This window comes from Leucopleurus acutus (assembly GCF_964270905.1).
Source record: "Leucopleurus acutus genome assembly, chromosome: 4".
Taxonomy (NCBI): domain Eukaryota; kingdom Metazoa; phylum Chordata; class Mammalia; order Artiodactyla; family Delphinidae; genus Leucopleurus; species Leucopleurus acutus.
In genome coordinates, this window is record NC_139146.1 from 22,564,717 (window position 1) to 22,588,696 (window position 23,980).

The 23,980-nt window shown below is 37.1% G+C and overlaps 1 protein-coding gene across 1 annotated transcript in view; it reads left to right on the forward strand.

Moving 5' to 3' along the window:
• The window catches only part of PRSS12 (serine protease 12), a 66,614-nt gene that overhangs the window by 39,008 nt on the left and 3,626 nt on the right, over positions 1–23,980 (forward strand). Inside the window, exons 8-11 of the mRNA XM_082838473.1 lie at positions 1,325–1,466; positions 7,822–8,027; positions 11,231–11,309; positions 12,033–12,155. Of these exons, the coding sequence (XP_082694599.1) occupies positions 1,325–1,466; positions 7,822–8,027; positions 11,231–11,309; positions 12,033–12,155 (550 nt within the window). The remainder of the gene's footprint in view (positions 1–1,324; positions 1,467–7,821; positions 8,028–11,230; positions 11,310–12,032; positions 12,156–23,980) is intronic.

Sequence of the window (23,980 nt, forward strand, 5' to 3'; positions counted from 1 at the left end):
AGGGACAGAAATTAGAGAGCCAGCAACTCTGGGGGCAACAAAGAAGAATCAGACGAATCAAAGTAGGATGTGTCCATCTTGCCAACAGTATTTTCCTTCAGTTAACAAATGTTGTCTAGTGATTACATATGTTGGTTTAAACACATATAGAATGATACTCTGTTCATTAGCTGCTTACTTCACCTCCTTGGTTCTGCTGATTTCACTGTGTTTGATGGTATTCCCTAAATCCTTATCAGTCAATCTTAAGGGCTCCGAAGCTGGAGACACTTCTAGTAACTAGGTAATCTAAAGTATGTATATTACTGTAATCAAGTATCACATACTGGTGGCTTAAACAACAGATATTTATTGTCTCACACTTCTGGAATATAGAAGTCCAAAACTGAGGTTGTCCACAGAGGTTGGTTCCTTCCGAGGGCAGGGAGGGAAAGATCTGTTCAAGACCTCTCTCCTTGGCTTACAGGTGGCCATTTTATCCTATGTCTCTTCATTCTGTCTTCCTTCTGTATATTTCTGTGCACAAATTGGATTAGAGCCGCCTCTAATGACTTCACAATTCAACCCCTGGCAGTATGCAAGCCATAGTGAGGGCTTTTGATTAAACAAGACCATATTTATTGGTGTTGATAGAGATGTGTGAAAGACTCTATAAACCACTTTATTTGCATAATTTAGATAAATCCCAATTTGCTAGAGGTCAGTTTCTCAACTTTTACATCTTAATAATTTTTATGATTTAAGCCCTTCCTTTGGAATCCATAGTAAATAGGGGGGCTGAGATAGAAATTGTCCTTGTGCTTGCCTTTTTTCTTCTCTTCCATCATTCAAGTTACTCATGCATGCAAAGGTATATCTGAAAATCCTTCCTAAAAATCCTAGCTTTGGAGTATAAATTTCTAGGTGTGTTCATGGATAAGTGAGTAGGTGTAGAACAAAAACAACTCCAAGTTAATGTCTTTTACTAACTAGAAGTTAGTGGTAATAAAATAATCCACGATTTTACAGTGATATATATTCATTTATTCAAGAAACAGCTATTACATGTACTCTCTACACTGTAATGCCAAGCACCGCTCCAAGTGTTGGGAATACAAAGTTAGACAGGATCAGCGCTCTGACTTCAAGGCTACAGAAGATATTGCCAAAGTAGATACAGTTTTTTTAAAAAATTGGTATCTCTCCTCTCTCTCTCTCTCTCTCTCTCATTGCCCAGCTGATTTTTAGCTCCTTTTACAAACAAATAGTACTTTATAAAGTCTCTCATGCTTTAGTATCAGTTTGCTTGTTTTGGCTTTTCTAATACTTTTGAATCATGACTTAGGTTTTCCAATCAGACTGATGGATGGAGAAAATAAGAAAGAAGGACGAGTGGAGGTTTTTATAAATGGCCAGTGGGGAACAATTTGTGATGATGGGTGGACTGATAAGGATGCAACTGTGATCTGTCGACAGCTTGGCTACAAGTAAGGAAAACCTAGCTCTATTTGGGATGTTCATCTGATGAAAATTTCTGATTTTTTTATCCTTGTTCTTGCCTAAAATTAACTTCTGTGATTCAATTGAAAATACTGGCAGCATGCTTATTTGATTCAGAATTATAAAGAAATACGAAGTAGAGTCTCTTTAAATTTTTCTATTTTCTCACAAGAAATATACATTTTGTTACTTAAGAAACGTAGCTTTTATCTAGTAACAAATAGTCGAATAACTCTTGACTATTCATTCTACTGCTTCTGTCAGCCAAAGGTGTTAACCTTTTCTCTGTGATTTATGTCGTAACACAGTAGCCTTATAAGGGATTCTACTGTTACTGAAATTACAGTTGGTTCTTGTTATTTGCAGTAGTTACATTCTTTAAAGTCACTGTGAACATCAAGTTAGAAAATACTGAGCCATTGCTTCTAGAGCTGAGGTTGAACCAAGCCATGTTCTGCCTTCTTGTTTTAGCTCTTGTGCTTGCAAACAATTGCCCTTTTTGCAGTCTCCTAGTGCTTTTTTTTTTTTTTCCATTTCTGTACCTTTTTGTTGATGATTTCCCTGTTTAAAATGGTCCCCAAGAATTTTGCTGAAGTGCTGTCTAACATTCTTGAATGAAGGAATGCTGTGATATGCCTTACAGAGAATATAAGTGTGTTAAATGGGCTTCATTCAGGCATGAGTTATAGCACGAAAAATGTGGCACTAAATGAGGTGAGAAAGGACACTTATTTCCAGTTTGAGAGCTGAACTAGAAAGGCAGTTTATCTCCTTGTGAGACCTCAGCTGGGCAACTCAAATTTTTTGAGACTTTACGCATGTCTGCAAATGACTGTGAAAGGGCTGATTGATTTTGGAGTTGCAAATATATGGAACATGTTACAGTTTAGAGGGTCATAAAATTTAAGCTAATATACATAATTTGCCTCGCTTATATTGGATTACTAATAGTGGTTTGGATTTTAAAATATATCCTTAATTACACATCTATGTGTATCCTAAATATTGATAAATTTAACTGGTTATTCCTATGCAGAATACATTTTTATTTTTAAAATTATTTCTATTTTGATAAAAGTTCAAGTGTTTGTTTTTTTTTTCCCTGAAGTTTTAAGTCAGAGTTTGTTTTTGGTTACTCAGACACTACTTCAATTTACGGTTCAGTTTTGGACCTAGTTGCAATTCCAGTTGTCCTATGGTTAGTGGGTCCATTATTTGTAATATAGATTTTCAGTATTCAAAATTGGTGGTATGTGACATATTTTCAGCTTTCAAAATATGGGGTAATAGAGGAAGGGAGGAAGCATCTACATTAGATGCCTAGATGAATTCAGTCAACAATTTAAGTTTCCTTTGCTCACTACATTTCTAACATTTCGTTCTCCATTTGAAAAAAAAATGTATATATATATACACACATATATACATTATTGTTCTTACATTACATGCCCAGTGAATTTCCTTACCTAAAATCAGCCATTAAAGTATATACTGCTTGAGACTGTTTTTTTGGCTTACTTTTATTTTTTTGGTAGAGGTGATCCAAGAAACCTAGTGTTACCTTTGGAAATATGAAGGAAAATATGAAAGAAAAGGTCAAATTTGATCCTTGAATTGTGTGTCTAAGTCATGTTTAAGGAGAAAAAGATTTGTAAGAATATTCATCAATGCATTTTCACTTTGATTTCTTTCTAAATTTTTCATTGCTTTTTACTTATCATTTAGTCCATTTTACATTTAACTCAAATGGTGAATTTAGGTAAGAACAATCTAGATTAAGTGAACAAAGTTTGTAGCAATTTTCAATACTATTTCTGTAACGATTATCAAGAAAAGCATTAAAGGAAGATCATACTTCATATTGTTTTTAAAATAAAGCCTCTTAACACATAATTCAGTAATTTAATGTAACTGTGACAAATTGGATAGACATCTAGTGCACAAGCTACAATTTGCCATCAAATAGTATTTAAAAGAAAATCGTTTCGATATTTGATCAATCTAAATACACTTGAACGTTTTATAATTTTCCACCAAGGGGAGATGGAATTTCATATAAGAACATATATATAATTGTAAATAGGTATGTGATTAGAACAGGGGTTTTTTTCCCCATGTTACTTCGAATTAATAAAAGTCTTTAATAAAGCAATTTATTTGTAGAAATCAATCCAGAAAACTTTGAAACTGTCAAAAGGCTTGAGTTTTATTAATAAGAATTCCAGAGGACTGTCCCCCAGCCAGCTATATCACACTTGAGGATTAGTCCTTGGAAACACTGAGAATCAAAGTCGCATTAGAAAGCTTTTTCATAATGGGAGAAACAGAAATGAAGTAATAAAAACCAGGAACATGAATGGTAACTAACATAGATATGCTTAGAGTGAACAGAAAGTAAAAGGCACTCTTTAATGATGTATTACAAGATGTCTGACAAAGTCTAGCATATGAGCACATTGTTTTTAGAGGGTTGAGAGAGAATGTGTTGCTATCAGTTAGCCTCGTTAAGAAAGACTAAATAGCCATGATGGAAATTCCATTCTATCTGAACTTTGTGTGAATCCATTAGCATATATTTCAATATGACATTGTTTTTGAACTGTGTATTTATTAGAGTATTATCCCTTAAAAGAATTTAAAAAATGATGTACCCCTATTGTCTTAGTAGAGACCTAAAGTTAAGTATATCTAATTTTTATCTTACATTTAAATAGCTGCAAAGGATTTAATTTCTGGCATATTTGTATATGACATTTAAAAATAGAACAGTTACTTCACTCTTAATTATATCCAATAAAATATAAATATAGTGCTTTGATACTCTGTCATTCATTTAAAAAATACATGAGCAAGCTCTTTTTTGACCTTCACAAATTTTACATAGTTCCTTTTTCTCCTTGAAATTGTGGTTTAAATTTTCTTTCCCCACAGAATCCTATGTTTTTAAAAATGTGTGTGTATGTGTGTGTGTGTGTGTGTGTACACACATGGAGAGAGCGAGAAAGAGAAATTAAATTCTTCTAACAAGTTCCTCTCAGAATTTTATGATTTCTAGTACACAACTAATTAAAAACAACAACAAAAAATAAAATTTGAGAAATAAGTATTAAACATAGGAAAGAAAAGTTGACCAAAGCTTCCATTTCCTAGACTGAGGGGTTGGGTTTTTTGTCCTTGGATAAAATTATTTTGAATTGTTCTTTTGGCCACTTTAGAGTCTTTTAAATCTTGGAGCAATGCACTGTGATTGGATTTGGGATGAGTGAAAGATATACCTTTGTTTTGCGCAGTGGGAAAAGGGAAATTTTGAAAGAGAAGTTGACCTTGACTTTAGCAAGACCAGTTTTAGGAGAGAATACACGTGGGTTTTGATGATCTGCATATCAGTTCCCATAAAGTCCTTATATCCCTTGGAAAGTCATCACCTACTCCCAGGAGCACTTGATACTCAGTTTAAAGACTAATGTATTAGAGCCTATTGTCTCATTGGAATTCTTAGCTATGAATTACTGCATGCTTGTAGTCCAGTGAGAAGTCTCTATAGGTGACACAGTCCTTAATTATTTTTTAACAAGTCAAAAAAAGTTTATTAGATTTCACTATATCATTGAAAATGTCTTTAATTATATACTTTCATTAGTTAAAATGTTCTCTAATTCTACTTGTTGATATATCTAAAATGGTGCATTCTCTTTAGTTTGTGCATTGATTGGTAAATTACTAAGGAATCATCCTTTTGTTTTATTTAATGAGTCTAATTTTATTTTCTACATGTTTACTTCCATCTGTCATCTACTTTTATGCTATTTATCATGCTTTATTTTCTGTTCTTTGTGTAATCTTCGGTTTTCTGATTTGCAAACAATCCAATTTTCTTTCTTTCCTTTCTCTAGTTGTCTGGAATTTCAACATTCTTGTTGTTTTACTAGAAATTTGAAAAAAATTTTAGCAACATACTGGCATATTTTCTTACCAATTTCAAAAATTATTTGTAACTTCCCCTTCCTGAACTACATCAAGAGATTTAGCATACTGTTATTTACCTTCTATCTCTACTTATCCTCACACCCAAAACTGATGGGAATCATCTGGGATATTAGTTTCAGGATGCTATTAGTTTTTAACTTTCTTCAAAGTATACCTATTTGAATTTTAAGTTGCTCTACATTACACATGCACATATCAGCAATTATTTCCATTTTTTAAAAAGATTAATAAAATAATTCCTGACAATTCTGATTAAGAAGGAGAGAATACAAGTAAACATTAGAGAAAAGAAAAGGAATATAAGCACAGATACACAGAGGGTTAAAAATTGTAAAATACTATGAACTACTTTTAGCTAATGAATTTGCAAATCTAGATGAAATGAACAATTATCTAGGAAACTGTACATTTTCAACAAAAATATAATTATCAAAATTGATACAAAAGTTTTTTTTTTCACCAACAATCTTTATTGTCCATCTCTTTGACAATGGCCATCCTAGTAGGCGTGAGTGGTGTCTCACTGTGGTTTTGATTTGCATTTTCCTGATAATCAGTGATGCTGAGCATCTTGTCATGTGCTTGTTGGACATGAGTATATCTTCTTTGAAGAAATGTCGATTCAGATTCAAAAAAGAGTAACTTTAGAGTTACCTGTTTGATCTTCCATGACTGTAAGCATTTTTTTTTTTGTAAGCATTTTTAATGGGTTAAATCTTATTTTTATTTGCAATTTATGTCAGAGTAGCAGTTACCAATACAGAAGAAATGATGGGGTATATTTTTGAAATGAGTGTACTGCCAACTACAAGCATGTGAGGCCAGGTCTCATTGATGAAAGAGAATTATTCAAGCAAATTCCTCAGATAATTCATATCAGTAAACTACTTTGCCTGAGTTCCTTGCATAACTATAAGGAAAGTATAATAACCTTATCTTAACTAAGTAGAATATTTTAATGTTAGAAATCTGGTTCATATTGTCATTTTTAATAAGATAGTTTCTTTTGATTAAAAACCTGTCTTTTGCCTGTTTTTCTATTAGGTTGTTGGTTTTTTATTCTATAAATGAAATTTGAGAGTTATTTGTATATTGTATGCTATGTCCCTCTATCAGAGAATGCATCCACCAACATATATATATATATATATATATATATATATATATATTCGTCAACTTTAAAACTTATCTTTTCACTTTCCTGTGGGTGTTTTTTAGTAAAGTGGCATTCTTAATTTAATTTTTGTTGAATTTATCAATCTTTTAATTTAAGGTATACATCTGTATCTTGTTTAATAAGTCTTTCCCTAACTTGAGGTTATAAGGATAATTTTCCTATAATTCAAACTTTAAAACTTTTCCATTCTTATGTCACTAATTTAGCAGGAGCTGAGTTTTGAATATGGTGTTAGTTTGAAATATTTCACTAAAAAGATTTTGTATTTGGATATTTAAAAAGAAGTAATATATTATTTAAAAAAACAGAAACCAAAGAAAAGTGATATACCAAATTAAGTCTGCCTTCTATTCATGATTCCTGGTGTTCTCTTCCTCAGTTAAAAATTGTGCTTTTGTACTTCTAAAGTAGGCTTTAAAAATTCTTAGCTCCCTAGGTAATTATTTAATTCTCGTAATTTTCTTGGAAATACTGTACCAATTTCTTTTTTATTAATTTTTATTTATTTTTGGCTGCGTTGGGTCTTCATTGCTGCGTGCGGGCTTTCTCTAGTTGCAGTGAGCGGGGTCTGCTCTTCGTTGCGGTGCGCGGGCTTCTCGTTGCGGTGGCTCCTCTTGTGGAGCACAGGCTGTAGGTGCGCAGGCTTCAGTAGTTGTGGCACGCAGGCTCAGGAGTTGTGGCTTGCAGGCTCTAGAGCACAGGCTCAGTAATTGTGGCACACAGGCTTAGTTGCTCCGCGGCATGTGGGATCTTCCCAGACCGGGGCTCAAACCGGTGTCGCCTGCATTGGCAGGCGGATTCTTAAGCACTGCACCACCAGGGAAGTCTTACTATACCAACTTTAAGAGAGTATTATGCTCTGGAAGGGAGTAGAAAATTTTGAGGTGATTTTTTTTCCTGATTAAACTAGAGTTTAAGACTACCATAAATTTTTGACATGCCATTAAATGTGACTTTCTTAGTAGGAGCTAAGATGTAATCAAGAGGTTCTGAGATATGAAAACAAAGAATGTATAGTTATTACGCGCTCAAGCTTTTTTTTTTTTTTTGACAGAGTCATGAAATAAGTGTTTTAATGTATGAGTTAAGAAATATAATTGAATGAGGGTATATGTTGTGATTTATTCAATTGTATGTTTGACTGATTCTCCACATCCTCAAGAATGCTCTGTTTCCAGGGGTCCTGCCAGAGCAAGAACCATGGCTTATTTTGGGGAAGGAAAAGGACCCATCCACGTGGATAATGTGAAGTGCACAGGAAACGAGAGGTCCCTGGCTGACTGTATCAAACAAGATATTGGAAGACACAACTGCCGCCACGGTGAAGATGCAGGAGTTATTTGTGATTATTTTGACAAGAAAGCATCAGGTAACAGTAATAAAGGTATGTAACCTTCTGGGCCTATACAAGTCAAAGAATACAAAGCCACACTTCATTATTCTAAGCAGTACTTTGATAATGAAACTCCCCTCCATAAGAATATACTCAATCCCTTGTTCCTTCTGCTTGTATTTAGAGGCAGTGGTTCTTGACAAACTTTACTGGATGGGACTCACAAGGGAGAGCAGGGTTCAGGGGCAGGAGTGGATTTACAGGATTTTGTAATCTCTGAGATTGTCCCGTTTTGACATTCTTAGCCATTTCTAACCGTTCCTTCTCTGGATGTAATAAAACTATCAAACTTGCTGGTATTCTTGAAGATTCAGAATTTATATTTGCTTCATAAAAAGAAGAAATGAAAATTTAAAGATGAATCAGAGAAGGGCACTTCTTCCACTCTTATTAATATCTTAAACAGCAAGGATAATTTTTAAAATTAATTGCAAAAAGAAAATTATCTTTTGTAGATTCTACTCTCTGAAATTTAAAAATGTAAGGGGAGACTTCCCTTATGGCGCTGTGGATGGGACTCCGTGCTCCCAATGTGGGGGGCCCGGGTTCGATCCCTGGTCAGTGAACTAGATTCCACATGCATGCTGCAACTAAGAGTTCGCATGCCGCAAATAAGGAGCCCGCGAACTGCAGCTGAGGAGCCTGCCTGCTGCAATTAGGGAGCCCGTGAGCTGCAACTAAGGAGACCGCCTGCCGCAGCTAAGACACGGCACAACCAAATAAATAAATAAAATTTAAATAAAAATGTAAGGAAAATAGAAGTAATCTTCTAGTATAATACAGTAATGGATGTGTCATACATATATAAATAGAAGAGTTCTTAAAAGCTCTGAGTTTAATTTTTATGAAACAAATACAGCTTTAAATGAATAAGGGGGAAAACTAGCTCTTTTGGAGAAAGCTATGGTTATGTTTTATGAAAAGAACAGTCATTTATTTATGTGGATTAAGAATCCATGGTTTGATACTTAAGATTTTCTTAAAATCAAGTGCATCTAGGGCTTCCCTGGTGGCACAGTGGTTGAGAATCTGCCTGCTAATGCAGGTGACACGGGTTCGAGCCCTGGTCTGGGAAGATCCCACATGCTGTGGAGCACCTGGGCCCGTGAGCCACAATTACTGAGCCTGCGCTCCGCAACAAGAGAGACCGCGATAGTGAGAGGCCCGCGCACCATGATGAAGAGTGGCCCCCGCTTGCCACAACTAGAGAAAGCCCTCGCACAGAAACGAAGACCCAACACAGCCATACATAAATTAATTAATTAATTTAAAAAAAATCAAGTGCACCTGTATCTGAGCATTCTCTTTTTCTAACATCTTTTAATAACCATTAAAGACAATGCAGTAAATAAATTGGATGTTGTTAATATGATTCTTCACTATCTGAGGGTCTTTTGAGTCTGGAGAAGAATATTTATAACCCTTTGTGCTTTGTTTTATATATACATAATATATATACACACATATATATTACATGACATAAATATGATTTGGTAAGCCAATTTTTCCTAAGGATTGACTATAATTTAATGTATTAAATTCCCTCCAATAATTTAAACTACAGTTACAAAGTGAACATAATTAATTCTTTGGATTATGGAAAATTTCTTAAGCAGCAGAAAAGCATAAAAATTCAGTAATTGTAAAATGTTCTACCATATTTCTATGTAAACCTATTTTAAAATATGAAATACCATATTTATTTCTTCATTATTAATACATTTGTTTTAATGCCTTCCAAAGGTGTAGCACTGCTTATTTTGATACCTTTCCATGGTCTTAATGCTACCATGTCTGAAATTAAAAAATTTCATCTTAGACCAGCTGGATTACTGAATCTGGTTTATTATTAACCTGTTGACTTTGTGTGGAGGCTCGAGACCTAATAATTTCTATAAGGTGATTCAAACCTCTCTCTCCATGAAGAAATAACTAGTGCTGATTCCATATTGGGCTCCCTTCTACCTGGTTATTATGGGAGAACATTAGTGCTGACTAGACTTTCATGGTCTTGGCACAATTCCTACCCTTCTCTTCTTAAACAGATAGAAAAACAGTATATATCTATACTTTATACACGTGTACTTAACCAAAGAAACAGCCTATCCCCATATAGATTCTCCTACTTTCTAAAATTATTTTTAAAGCTAGTCATAGTTTATTTACTCTTCTTTTATACACCACCTTTTCATATATTTTTAGTTTAACTCTTCTTTTTTTATGCTTTTGACAGAATTCTATTATCTTGAGAAGTTTGACTATATATATCCTTAAATACAATTTGCCACTTAAATTGGCTTAGTAAATCCTTTCCATATATTAACATGCTATATGAGTAAATGTAAATTTATGTCAGAATTTCATCCTGGGAATGTGCTTTGCTCCTATGAGTTACATTTGTTTATGTGGCTTGGAAGAGCGTTGTCTGTGAAAATCAAATAATTCAGAGCATTGTTGCCTTTTGTAGTTTTCTTGTTTAATATTTCTGAACTCCCGAACAATCTCTATATAATCAGCAGAGGAGGAGATGTGGGTACCACAAGGATGATGTACTAGACAGGGCCAAATCATTCAGCAGGCTGTGAAACCTCTACAGAGCTGATTGTAGGAAACCTCATAAAGTTCCTTGTCTACTTGTGAAATTATTGTTGCCTTGGTTAAATGAGAAAACAACTTTTAATTTTTATTATAAGATAGGACTTCCCTGGTGGCACAGTGGTTAAGAATCCACCTGCCAATGCAGGGGACACAGGTTCGATCCCTGGTCTGGGAAGATACCACATGCTGTGGAGCAACTAAGCCCATGTGCCACAACTACTGAGCCCACGAGCCACAACTACTGAAGCCCACGTGCCTAGAGCCCATGCTCCGCAGCAAGAGAAGCCACCGCAATGAGAAGCCTGCACACTGCAACAATAGCCCTTGCTCGCCGCAACTACAGAAAGCCCATGTGCAGCAGTGAAGACCCCAATGCAGCCAAAAATAAATAATATATATAAATAAAATAAATAAATTTTTTAAAAAGTTTAATTTTTATTGTAAGAAAAATAGCCTATAATTTGAAGAGAAAAAGCACTTTAAAATAGAGGAAGCATCAGGGGAATGTGTCACTAAGCATCAGGAATGTGTCACTTGTGTCTTTACCCCACTATCAGCAATATGATAGTTTAATTAAAAACCTCTTTCTGCTTCAGAGTCTCTCTTATCTGTTTGTGGTTTGAGATTACTGCACCGTCGGCAGAAGCGGATCATTGGTGGGAAAAATTCTTTAAGGTAAAACGTTCTTCAAATACAGATTACACTGATAATTTCACTGTCCTTTGACTTATATTTACTTTATATAGACCATGTTCTTCAAATCACTATCCCCTGATTTATGAGATAGATGGGTTGCTGAAAAGTTGTGTGGCAGAAACAAACTAATTTAACAGGAAATCTGAAAAAAATGTATAACTACAAATTTGTTTAATTTAGAATATATTTGTTTTGGACTTGACTCATTTTAATATAATTTTTTTATTTGTTGAATTTACTAGTGAAAAACCAGTGCTTTGCTTATTAAATACTTCTTCCGGGGAATTCCCTGGCGGTCCAGTGGTTAGGACTCGGTGCTTTCTCTGCCGTGGCCTGGGTTCAATCCCTGGTCGGGGAACTAAGATCCTACAAGCCAAAACAAAAAAAAAAACTTCTTCAGGCTGCTTAGGTGAGGGAAAAAATATGCTTCAAATCATGAAATATAAAGAAGACACAGATTGTTTCCAAAAACGTCAGACTTTGGTGGGATGCATACACATGCTATAGGCAAGTCTTCAGGGTGGTCTGCTCAAAGTTGTAGGAATATTCATTCTCAAAGTAGGAAGGGAGTCTACATCCTAGAGTCCCCTTTTTACTTCTTTCCTCCCACCTGCAAGCCTTCTAAGTCCTTGTTTTGCTGGATGACTGTCCTTGCTTTTCGGCCTTTTATGGGTATTGATGAGTGGCTTACTTTCTTCTTAGGGGTGGTTGGCCTTGGCAAGTGTCCCTCCGGCTTAAGTCATCCCATGGAGATGGCAGACTCCTGTGCGGGGCCACACTCCTGAGTAGCTGCTGGGTCCTTACAGCAGCACACTGCTTCAAGAGGTATGTGTCCACCTTTCCAAACAACTCGGTTTGGCTCTTATTTGCCAGTTCTTCCAATCCCTTCCTGCTCTACAGCGTGATAGAAACGTGGGGTGTCAGAGCCAGGCTGTAGGCCTTCCTTGTCTCTACCAGCGGCACTGTGGAAGTGAGGGGGTAACATCAGGAGCGAACAGAGCTCTCAGGAAGCTACTTGCTACCTGGTGTTAAAGCAAACTCTAGAGTTAAGGAGAAGACAAGATCGGTTTTTGAAGGGGAGGCAGCTGTGTTTGTGCTTCCCCCAAGAACATATCTGAGGATGAAATCATATCCCCATATCGCTAGAAGAGACCTCAGATTATTTGATTATGAATGGTAAGGAATAGGGAGTCCAGGTTTAGTGTTTTGATTTGGTGTTTTGATTTGAATTTTAGAATCTTTGGGTCTTCTTGGTGTTCTGTGTCTTTTAGATTTCTCTATTTGTACCTGTCAGGTTGCATCCTGATTATTTCCTTTTGTCCCAGGCATTTTATCAGCCCAATCTGAAGTTTTCCCAGTTCAGAGGGGAAGATATGCAGAGAGATTCAGTGTGCCAGAGTCACACTGCTTATGGTGACAGCACCTGCACGAGCACCTAGTGGTCCTTTCTCCTTGTCCTGTGCTCTTTTGTGGGCCCTGGCTAATGGCCATTTCCTCAGCATAAATTTTAGTATTTAAAAATGTATACCATTGCTTAGCAAATATTGATAGTTATTGAATCAAGGTGATGAGTACAAGGGGTTTCACTATTCTGTGTACTTAAAAATACTCATAAAATGTTTTAAGTAAAACATGTACCATAATGTTGAAAAATTGTTACAACCAAAAATTTGTTTTGTATTTTTTCATATGTGAAAATATATGGCTTCATTGTGTATTTACAATCCATCCATGTAGATTTTAACTGCCATATGAGTGTTAACTCCTATTGTAAGACAAAACCAACCTCAGTTTATTTATTCTCCTACTGGTGGAAGGTTAGGTGGTTTCCATTCTTCCATTATTAAAAAACAATGTTGCATTAGATATCCATTACGTGTCTCATTGGTACAGACATGTGGGAGCATTGTGCTGGGTCCTGGAGTATGGGTGCCATTCAATTTTACTAGACACTACCAACTTATGTCCTAAAGTAACTGTATCAGTTTATATCAGAGCAATGTGTAAGTTCCTGTTTCCTCACATCCCTACCCCAACTTGATACCATCAACATTTTCAATTTTTGCCAGTCTTAGAGTTTTCGGATTTCTTCTTAATTCTATTTTCCTGATTAGTGTCTTCCTCTTTCATGAATTATTTGTTCACATCCTTTGCTTATTTTTCTATTCGATTGTCTTTTGTAATTTAAACATATTTTGGGATATATTCTTTGTACAGAATCTTTGTTATTATGTGTTACAAATAACTTTTCTCAATCTGGGGCATGTCCTTTCACTAGTTTAAGGTTTCTTTCTTATGAAGATGTTTTAATTTTAATATATTTAAATGTGTCAATTTTTAAAGTCTTATAAAAGCTTTGTATATCTTATTTTAAAAATTCTTCTTTAGCCCCATATGAAGATGGTAGTTTTTTACAAAAAAAATTTACAATTTTGCTTTTCCTATTTAGATTTTTAATCTGTTTACAGTTTTTTTTGTGTGTGTGTGTGGTATATGGTATAAGGAAGGGACCTAATTTTATATTTTTCTTTATGGATAGTTAGTTTTCCCAGTACCTTTTAAAACTAAACATTCCATTCTTTACCAGCTGGTTTATGTCAACTGTGTTGCTTGCCAAGTTCTCATGTATCTTTGATCCTAGAATCTCTATTCACTTCCTCTTATCTATTTTGATAAATATTATGGAGTAATATTCCATGTTCAAGGTGCTGCAGAAGACACAAATCTGTATTTTACATAGCCTTTGTCATTTCTGCGGTAATAATTGAGTTTGAGAGTTCACCTATATACCACTGGGTTTAATATAGTCCTGTGTTACATGAATGGCACAGACAATAAAGATTCATTTATTAACTTAACAAAAAGTTATTGAGCCTGTAATGTTCCCAGGAATGTGCCATGCACTAGAAATATCTTGGAGAATAAGACGGATAGGACCCTTGGTACCATGAGTTTTTAATGCAGCTATAGGAACCCAGAGGAGGGAGACATATGGGATCAAAAAAAGTTCAGAGCACCATTTTTAAAGTGTGGTCTTTTCACCGCAATATTAGGTATTGGGTTGGCCAAAAAGTTCGTTCGGGTGTTTCTGTAAGATGTTACGGGAAACCCCGAATGAACATTTTGGCCAACCCAATACATTCAGCTTATTAAAAATCCAGATTTCTGGGCCCCTATCCCAGATCTACTGAATCTTTGGAGCTAAGACCCGGGAGTTTACATTTTTATCAAGCATCTTTGATGATTCTCATGAACGTTAAAGGTTAAGACCCTCTTGCTCCTGGATAGAATAGAATGTGGTCTGGACTTTTGAAGAATGATGATGAGGAAGGATATAATGGAGTTAACAGGATACTTATCCTTGCCCTATTCAACACATTAATCACTAAACTGAAACGGGACACTGATGATAAATTAATCATATTTTTGATGCCAGGAGATTGGGAGGGACACGTAATATCTTAGAAGATTGGATCCATGGTGGCAAAGAATATTGGTAGGCTGATTCTAATAAAAAAGTAATGTGGAGGGCTTCCCTGGTGGCGCAGTAGTTGAGAGTCCGCCTGCTGATGCAGGGGACACGGGTTCGTGCCCTGGTCCGGGAAGATCCCACATGCCGCGGAGCGGCTGGGCCCGTGAGCCATGGCTGCTGAGCCTGCGCGTCCGGAGCCTGTGCTCCGCAATGGGAGAGGCCACAGCAGTGAGACGCCTGCGTACCGCAAAAAAAAAAAAAAGTAATGTGGAATAAAGAGGAAGTAAAATGCTGCCTTTAGTTCAGGAAACCTGGCTTGAATGCAGCACATGCGAAAAAGACCTTATGGGTTTTAGCATCCTGCAACCTTAATAGAGTCAGTGATGCCATGTGGTTGCCCACAAAGTTAATCAGCCTTGGGCAGCCCTGACAGAACAGCGCCAACACAACAAGACACTTGCTCTTCTGTCCTGTGCTCAAGCTGTTGTAGGGGGCAAAAGCACTGTCGCTATCAAACAGAGAGAACTGTGCTCAGTTCCGAGTGCCATCCTCTGACAAAGTGACATGGTGCACTAAGGAAGGCAAGCAGAAAGGCGAGAGTGTGTGGAATCAGGTTAAATTCATTACCTGTTACTTCAAATACCACAGATGCTAATGAAAGGTAATTTTCATTTTAACATAGGAAAGAGGTCTGTTGTTTCCTTTTTATTTCTTTAACACAAGACAAAGCTGGGATGGGCTGTATGTGGGAGGAGGAGTGAGTTCTGTTACGAAGTCTGTTCAAGCAAAGAGGCTGGATTCGTGTATTGGTAGAGGCTGGAGGTAGATAACATTTCGTGTTGAGAGCACAGTGGTGAGAAAGAAAGCATAAAGCATATTTGAAGGATGCCAGTTATTAGTTAGGATCGTGGATCTGGAATCTGTATAGCGGACTTACAGTAAAGAAGCAGGAAAGGTCTGGAATGCCAGGGTGCTGAATCTGTTTCATTCACTAGGCAGTGGGAAACCACGAAAGGTTTTTGAGCCTTGAAATATGATCAAAGAGGAGTTTTAGGAGATGTATGGGATAGATCTGGGGGCAGGGGGGAAAGCAAAGTTATTAATCTAGGGGTCTGTGAACAGGCTTCAAATTATACGAGAAATATTTGCATACATGCTTCTGTGCCTTTTCCTGGAGTGACTCAAATTGGTCCATGTTACCAAGTGATTAAACCCACTGTGGTAGGAACTGGAGGGAGACTGGTTATAATAAGGCTATTGTAATAAAGATAGAAGGTAGAAAAGAAAAGGAGGGAGAGAAGGTAGAGACCCTGATAGAAATCAATAGAACTTGGTACTGTGTAACCAGCGACTGGGACCTGGCCATCAAGACCAAGGTTACAGTTCCAGCTCCTCCAACTGTTAATTGTTTCACTTTGTGGGGATTATTTTAACCTCTGGGAGCCTCAATTTTCTCATCTGTAAAATGAAGGCAGTAACGTTCTACAGTGAGGAACAAATGATCTGCAAAGTATGTGAAAGTATTCTATAAACTGTAAAATTCAAAACGAATGTTGGCTCTTATTATGTTGGGGTTCACAAAAAGGAATCAAAGATTATTATGAGCAAAAGTAGAGAATTCAGGATGATTTTATCCCACTGACTAGTGGAGAAAAACTACGTAGGAAACTGCAGAGAAACTGGAGAAGCCCATCTTGCGCTTAGAATTTAAGCAAAATAATTCAGTACGTTCAGTTTAGATTTTTCTCCTCTTGTTCAAGACTCCTTCTCTTTCAAGTAAATCTTTCTCTGCTAAAAGTTATAGACTTAGGGTTCCAAGGCTTAAAGTATTAAAGTCGGGAAATTGCCCAAAAATTCCACTTGAGGTTGAAAACTTTGATCTGACCTTTAAGTTCCCTCAAAGGTCTTTTTTTTTTTTTAGGTACATGTTTGGGTTTGTTTGTTTACATGTCATTATTCCTCCCTTGATCTGCGCCTTCTAGATTATTGCTTCAAGTCAGTAATGGTCTCATTTGTGTTTATAAACCAAGTGTCTCGTGTATTACTTGGCACATACTAGACCCTCCTAAATGATGGATGCAGGATGAAAGTGGGGCTCGGTTGCCAGGTAGTGGGTATATTTAAGGATGTTGGACTCTTTAGAGGATGGTGGTATTTTAAACCTAGATCAACAGATAACTCCTTCCATACGTCATTCTGAGTTTCTTCCCATTATCTGTGCGGTATAAAAGACAGCTGATTAAAAAACAGAGGAGCAGATTATGATATGCAACTTTTTGATGTGCTTTGGTTAGACCGCAAGACCCTTTTAATGTGAGTAGGGGGAAAATTGTTTTGCAAAGGTGTTACAAATTCATCTGACTTGGTTTGTAACCTTTACCGGATTTCATAGACTTGTTCTGAAGTGCCCAAGGAGGCTACAACTCACATCTTTATTCCAGTAAGTTTATTGACAGCCATAAGGAGAGTTACCAGTGATTAGAACAAACTCCAAATTTTGTCTTCTGGGTTCAGGGACTCTGGATTAAAAGAACCCTCCTTTAATCATCAGAAACTCTGAAGTTCGCAAAAAATAGTTTTCCTCTGGAATTGTAGACACTGTAGTACAGAAGCAATGTGGTCAGGTTCTGAGAGGTTACCTTTTTTTAGATTTCTTGGGAGTCTAACTTAAGACCCACTGCTAGGGGACCTAGATTTCATATTTTGAAATTATCTCTCTCACCCCCATTTCCTTTCTGTTTGTATCTCTGCTGCTTTAACTACTGGACTTCAACATATAAAATAGCTTCTTGTTCATGGGGCCTCCTTTGCTGCCTAAATCTTGCAGTGATGATGTAGGCCAGCGCTCTTGAATAGCCGTTCTGAACAATAGGCATAGATTGCTATCACCTTCTCTGTTACTTTATTCTACGGGATGACAGTTTTTTATGTTTATTTGTTTTGCCCCCCCAGAGTAGTCACTCTTTTATGTAATCCTTATATCAGAATAATCTAGGAATGATGGCCTGCGGATGATGAGATCAGAACATAGTTACTCACATCCACCATCCTGTTACACTCATTTCCTATAGAGTTGTCTCTGTAAGATGAGGGTACCTTACTGGAAGGCTGACAGTTCTAGTAATCCAGCTCTACATTCATGGCTTTCACGTATTGTGAGGTGTCCAAAACATTCTTTTATGCCAACGTTAACAAGGGTAACTGAGGTAGTTGGTGAATCACCATTTAAAGGCCTTCTATCCCATTTTTCACGTTTTTCCTAGTGTTAATACAGACTTTGGAATGCAGTATCCCATTGGCAGTTTGAAGCAGAAACTTGGATAAATTAAGTTTTTCTGCAGTTGCCCTATGAATTTTACACAATATAAATTGCTTGCTTTTGCTATTTTCTACTTTTTTTTTTTTTTGCCATGCTATGTGGCTTGCAGGATCTTAGTTCCCTGACCAGGGATCGAACCCTTGACCCCTGCAGTGGACGCATAGAGTCCTAACCACTGGACTGCCAGTGAACTCCCACTATTTTCTACTTTAAATCATTACTACAAGTGCTGTAAAATGACCCTCTCTCTATGGTGGTATGGCAATATAATTGAGAGAAAAATTCCTGAATGTTAAACTAATTTCTTTTAATTGCTTGTTCTGATAACAAATGCCACTTTGGAGGAAAGAATGTGCCCAAAACAAGGATTCTTTCATTTCTGTAATTCTTCTGCAAATTTGATTTGATCAAGAATATAGCTTTACCTGATTTTATCTATTTGACTTTTTTGCCTAGAATCACCAAAGAAGCTGGAAATTGTCAGAGAATGCTGCTCTGAAAATCAGAAATATCTAAATTATTAGACATTATAATTAGAAAGATGAGCCACAGAGTAATGGGACTTTTTTTTTTTTCGGTACTTGGGCCTCTCACTGCTGTGGCCTCTCCCGCTGCGGAGCACAGGCTCCGGACGCGCAGGCTCAGCGGCCATGGCTCACGGGCCATGGCTCACGGGCCCAGCCGCTCTGCGGCATGTGGGATCTTCCCGGACCGGGGCATGAACCCGTGTCCCCTGCATCGGCAGGCGGACTCTCAACCACCGCGCCACCAGGGAAGCCCTCTTTCTTTTTTAAGTTTTACCTTTTTTTTTTAAAAAAATTAATTAATTAATTACTTTATAGCTGTGTTGGGTCTTCGTTTCTGTGCGAGGGCTTTCTCTAGAGTGGCAAGTGGGGGCCACTCTTCATCGTGGTGCACGGGCCTCTCACTATTGCGGCCTCTCTTGTTGCGGAGCACAGGCTCCAGACGCGCAGGCTCAGTAGTTGTGGCTCACGGGCCTAGTTGCTCCGCGGCATGTGGGATCTTCCCAGACCAGGGCCCGAACCCATGTCCCCTGCACTGGCAGGCAGATTCTCAACACTGCGCCACCAGGGAAGCCCGGGACTTCTTTTTAAGAACAAAATGTGTGCGGTATTTAACATATGTTCCACCATGACCTAGTATATGGTAGAGTTCTTAAGAACATGGTCTTTGGTGATATACACAATACCATCAACTATGCTAAAACCATTTCCTGAACACACACTACATGTATGTAAGGGACAGTGCGAGGTTCTACAGGGAAGGTCTCTTCTCCATAAGCAACTGGAACCATTTACACAAGCAATTTCAGTCAACTACTTTTTGAGTTTCATTCAGACAACAGAGGAAAAAAAAGATTCTAGAAGTAGCAGATGTGTACAGGCTGATGTAAAATACTGTCTTTTTAAAGAGATGAATCTATAAAGAAAGAAAATGACCGTCATAAAGAAAATGACCGTCACCTAACTCTTCTAATTCTAGAAAATTTTAATTGTAGTTTATTTTAATTCCAGAATCTCAGAGAAATTGGAATAGTGGATTTTACTAACTGCCCTGTCTCAGATCCTCTCTTGCTCAAACTTGTCCAGGAATTTCATCCAATTTTTATTTGAGGGGGAGTTGAAAGCATTTCAGCAAAGCAAACAACTGAATGGCGTGTCAGCCAAAACCTGAAATGTTTGTTTTAGAAGCGTTTTTGAATAAAGTGTATCAAAATAACAAAGGTCAACTAGAAAGACCTTAAAATGCATTGAAAAAGAATTCCTTGATATATTTTTCTTGAGAAGCCTAGAACCATAGAAAATGATTTCAAAGTGCAAAATCATACTGGTAACCTCAGCCAAAGTGTTATCCCTGAAGTATATACATATATAATCGCATTCACTAGGAGAGGTGACACTGGAAGACAAATATTTGGTTAGAAAACTAATCCAGTCTTGTGTCAGATGCTCTTCAAATTCCAAGCATAAATCTATTCTAAGAATAACTGGAGTGAAAGGAGTGTGGGAATCACTGCTTGGGTTTAGCTGGTCCATTTCTTAAATCAGGACAACTCTAAAAGTATAGATTCTAATAAGGAACTTCATTCTAACAAGAATGATGCATTTTTCCTTCTTGTCAGGTAAATATTTTATTTTTATTCTCAGGTTAATATCAACTCCTGCTTGGTGAGCATATTAATTTGGGAGTATACTCAAAAATACCCGCTGAAATCTACCTGACCTGAGAACACAGTATAATATGGAATGTGTACGTGTTTGTGTGATGGCAGTCTGTTAGTCATCTCCTACTTCACCCAGTGAAATTCCAGACATGAAGAGGCGGGTGTTATGCCCGTGCCTTTAAGTCTTTGGTTCAGTAATTCTCCAGACTGGCTGTGAATTTGGATCACCCATGGTCCTACATCAGCCCTATTAATTTAATGTTCTCAGAGTTTGTGTGGCCTGGACATTTGTATTCTTTTTTTTTTTGAGGTACGCGGGCCTCTCACTGTTCCGGTCCCTCCCGCCGTGGAGCACAGGCTCCGGACGCGCAGGCTAAGCGGCCATGGCTCACGGGCCCAGCTGCTCCACGGCATGTGGGATCCTCCCGGACCGGGGCACGAACCCGTGTCCCCTGCATCGGCAGGCGGACTCTCAACCACTGCGCCACCAGGGAAGCCCTTAGACATTTGTATTCTTAAAAGTGGTACAGGTGATTCTGATGAACAGCCAGTATTAATGAGAACATTAGATCTTTGTGGAGACTTTTTTTAAAAAGTAACTTTTGTGATGGTGTTGTTATAACGTAGGAATTGGTGAGAGGAGGTCTCATTTCAGTAAGTTCGGGATCAGAGTGTATGTATGTGAACAGAACGTGTCTTCCAAAGAAGTCATTTAACATATATTTATTAAGAGCTTTCTCTGTGCAAACCACTTTGCTTGGTGCTGAGGATACAAAAAGTGAGCATGACATAGTCTTTACACTTAAGGAGCCTTTAACTGGGGAGACCTGACATCTTAACAAGTTGTAGAAGCTGTTATAAACGCTCTGACGGTGCTACTGGGAGTGTTCAAAAGAAGGATTGGCTAGCTTTCGGGGAGGGCAGGAAGAGCTTCCTAGGAGATCTTGAGACTTGAAAGATAAAATCAGTTTTTGCCATATTAGGATGAGGGGTGGAGGGAATGATATTGCAAATAGTCTGAATAAAGACAGGTTTGTCAGATGCCTCTTCAAGCGGCCAGAATGACAGGGACACAGGCACGAGGACGAGGGTGGTATCAGAGAGGTGGACAAGGGCCATTCTTGGATGGGTTTGTCTATCATTTAAGGAATTTGAACTTTACTATGTAGACAGTGAAGGGTATCTATCTGGAAGGGTGTCCAGAAGAGTAGTTATATTATTAGATAGAAACATTGCTCTGGCTGCAATGTGAAGGATGGCTTGAAAAAGTTGAAACTTGAAGCAGCAAGGCCATTTAGCAGACTGCTGTAGTAATCCAGGCATGAAGTGACGTGTTAAGGCAAGATTTCCCAAGACTTTAAAACTGGGATATTTAAAAAATAAATTTCCTTGCTGTAGTAATGTCCTGTTTCTTTGTTCACTGGCTGAAGACTCAATTTTTAGATAATGTAGGATGTATTTATATACCCAGTTTAGATGCAAGGATTATTTTAGCTGTGTCACAGCTCTTTTTCAAAGAATGGAAAATATTGTTGCAATAACTTTTTTTTTTGGTTGAACAATAATGTGATTATCTTAAATATAAAAAGTTGACACATGAAGGGAATGTCTCATAACTCGAGCTTAAAAGTTATAAGCAACACAAGAAACTGCATTAAAGAAAAATTTAAAAATAGGATGCCTACTTTATGCCACAGTATTTCTCTAGACCAGTGTTATCTACTAGATACATAACGTGAGCCACAAATACAAATCATGTATATAAGTTTAAAGTTTCTAGTAGCCACATGAAAAGATTAAAAAACCAAATGGGTGAAATTAACTTCACCCATATGATATATTATACAGCATTATATATATTTCATTTAACTCAGTATATCCAAAATATCATTGCAAAATAGGATATAAAATTGAGATATCTGATAGTCTTATTATCTAGAGAAACAATATATTTTATATTCTTTTTTCATAGTAAATATTTGAAATCTTGTGCATATTTTTGTACTTTTAGCACATCTCATTTTGGACCAACTGCATTTCAAGCGCTTCATTAGCCACATGTGGCTACTGTACTGGACAGTGAAGCTTGAGATAATTTCTTAAATTCCATTCCAAAGATCTATGAAACATTTCAGCAGCACTTTCGAGGATGCATTGACAGTTATTCCTGTTAGAAACATAAATCACTTGGGATTTTGCTTTAAAACCTGAATATATTAATGAGTCATATTGAATTTTTATAATACATTAGTATCAATACACAGAAAGTAGAAGTGAGAGTTATTTAAATATCTGATTATTCTTCATGACTATTACTTCTTAGAGTTTCAGGATATGAAATAATCCTCAACTTAAAGTTTGAAGTGGAACCCATAAGAAGATAGTCTCTAGGTACAATATATGAAAAGCCTTCTGAACTTTAAAGATATGTGATAATTTAAGGTTGAAAATGGAGAATTTCAAGGAATCACAGGAAATTATTAGTTTCATAGATCACTGGTAGGTGGTTGTATAAGCTAAATCATCTTTGTTGCATTGTTCAGTTTTTTGAGCTGACACAGTTAAGAAAATCACTTTATATATTGCAATGTTGTCAGAGCCCTACTTAGGGCTATAAGAATCTTTGAGCAACTTATAACTTCCAGAAATGTTATAGGAATAAATGAAAGGTTATTTCAAATAGGCAGTCACTAGAAACTTCCAGTGTTTGAATACCACTTCTCTAAATTCACACTCAAGAACAGGCCCCTTTCCAGTGGAAGATATTGAAGTTTTGATTAAAAAAAAAAAAATTAAGGTGAGAGCTGTTAAATGTTTGTTTTTCCCTTTGAACAGTCAGATGCTAGCGGTAAGTAGGTGGTGAGTTGATGAAACCAGAGTTGGAGTTTTGGCAGATCAGGGAAAGAAGGATTGAGAGTTTTTGCAAAAGAGTGATGATGGAATCCAAGCCTTGTAAGAAGTCATAAGCAGAGTGAGAATGACATGAAAAAACTAGTGGGGCCGACGGATTGAAGTCCAGTGGGGGTGAAGAGCTGTGGATGGAGCTGTAAAACTGTAAAGATAGGAGGTACTTAAGTATGAGTAGAGCTGTAAAACTGTCAAGATGAGATGCTTGAAATCAAGACTTCAAAAATGTGTAATATTTGGTGAGTATGAGCTGTAGGTGGGGGGCTGAGATCAAGTAGAGAAAACACTCTCTGCAGGTGAGGAGGTTAGGGAACTAAAAGGGAAAGGTGTTGGGAATTAAGTCATTGAGAATGTTTTAAGTAGCTATAGAGGGGAAGCGAGCAAGGTACTATACTGTTCAGTGAGAAAGAGGAAGTGATCAGGAGGTGGGTTGGATGATATATTTTAGGTTGGTGGTTCTCAAGTGGGGACAATTTGCACCCAGGGGAATATTTGGAAATATCTGGAGACATTTTTGGCTGTCAAACTGGGGTGTGTGTCTGTGAGTGTGCATGCTACTGGCATCTAGTGAATTGAGGCCAGGGATGCTTCTAAACATCCTACAATGCCCAGCACAGCCCCTTGCAACAAAGGATAATCTGGTCCCAAATGTCAGTAGTGCTGAGGTGGAGAAACTGCTTTAGGCAGATGTATCAGAATCAAGGTATGCTGGCTGAAAAACAGGCTGAGAACTGTCAATCAAGTAAATATTGTATTTCTATTTTAAT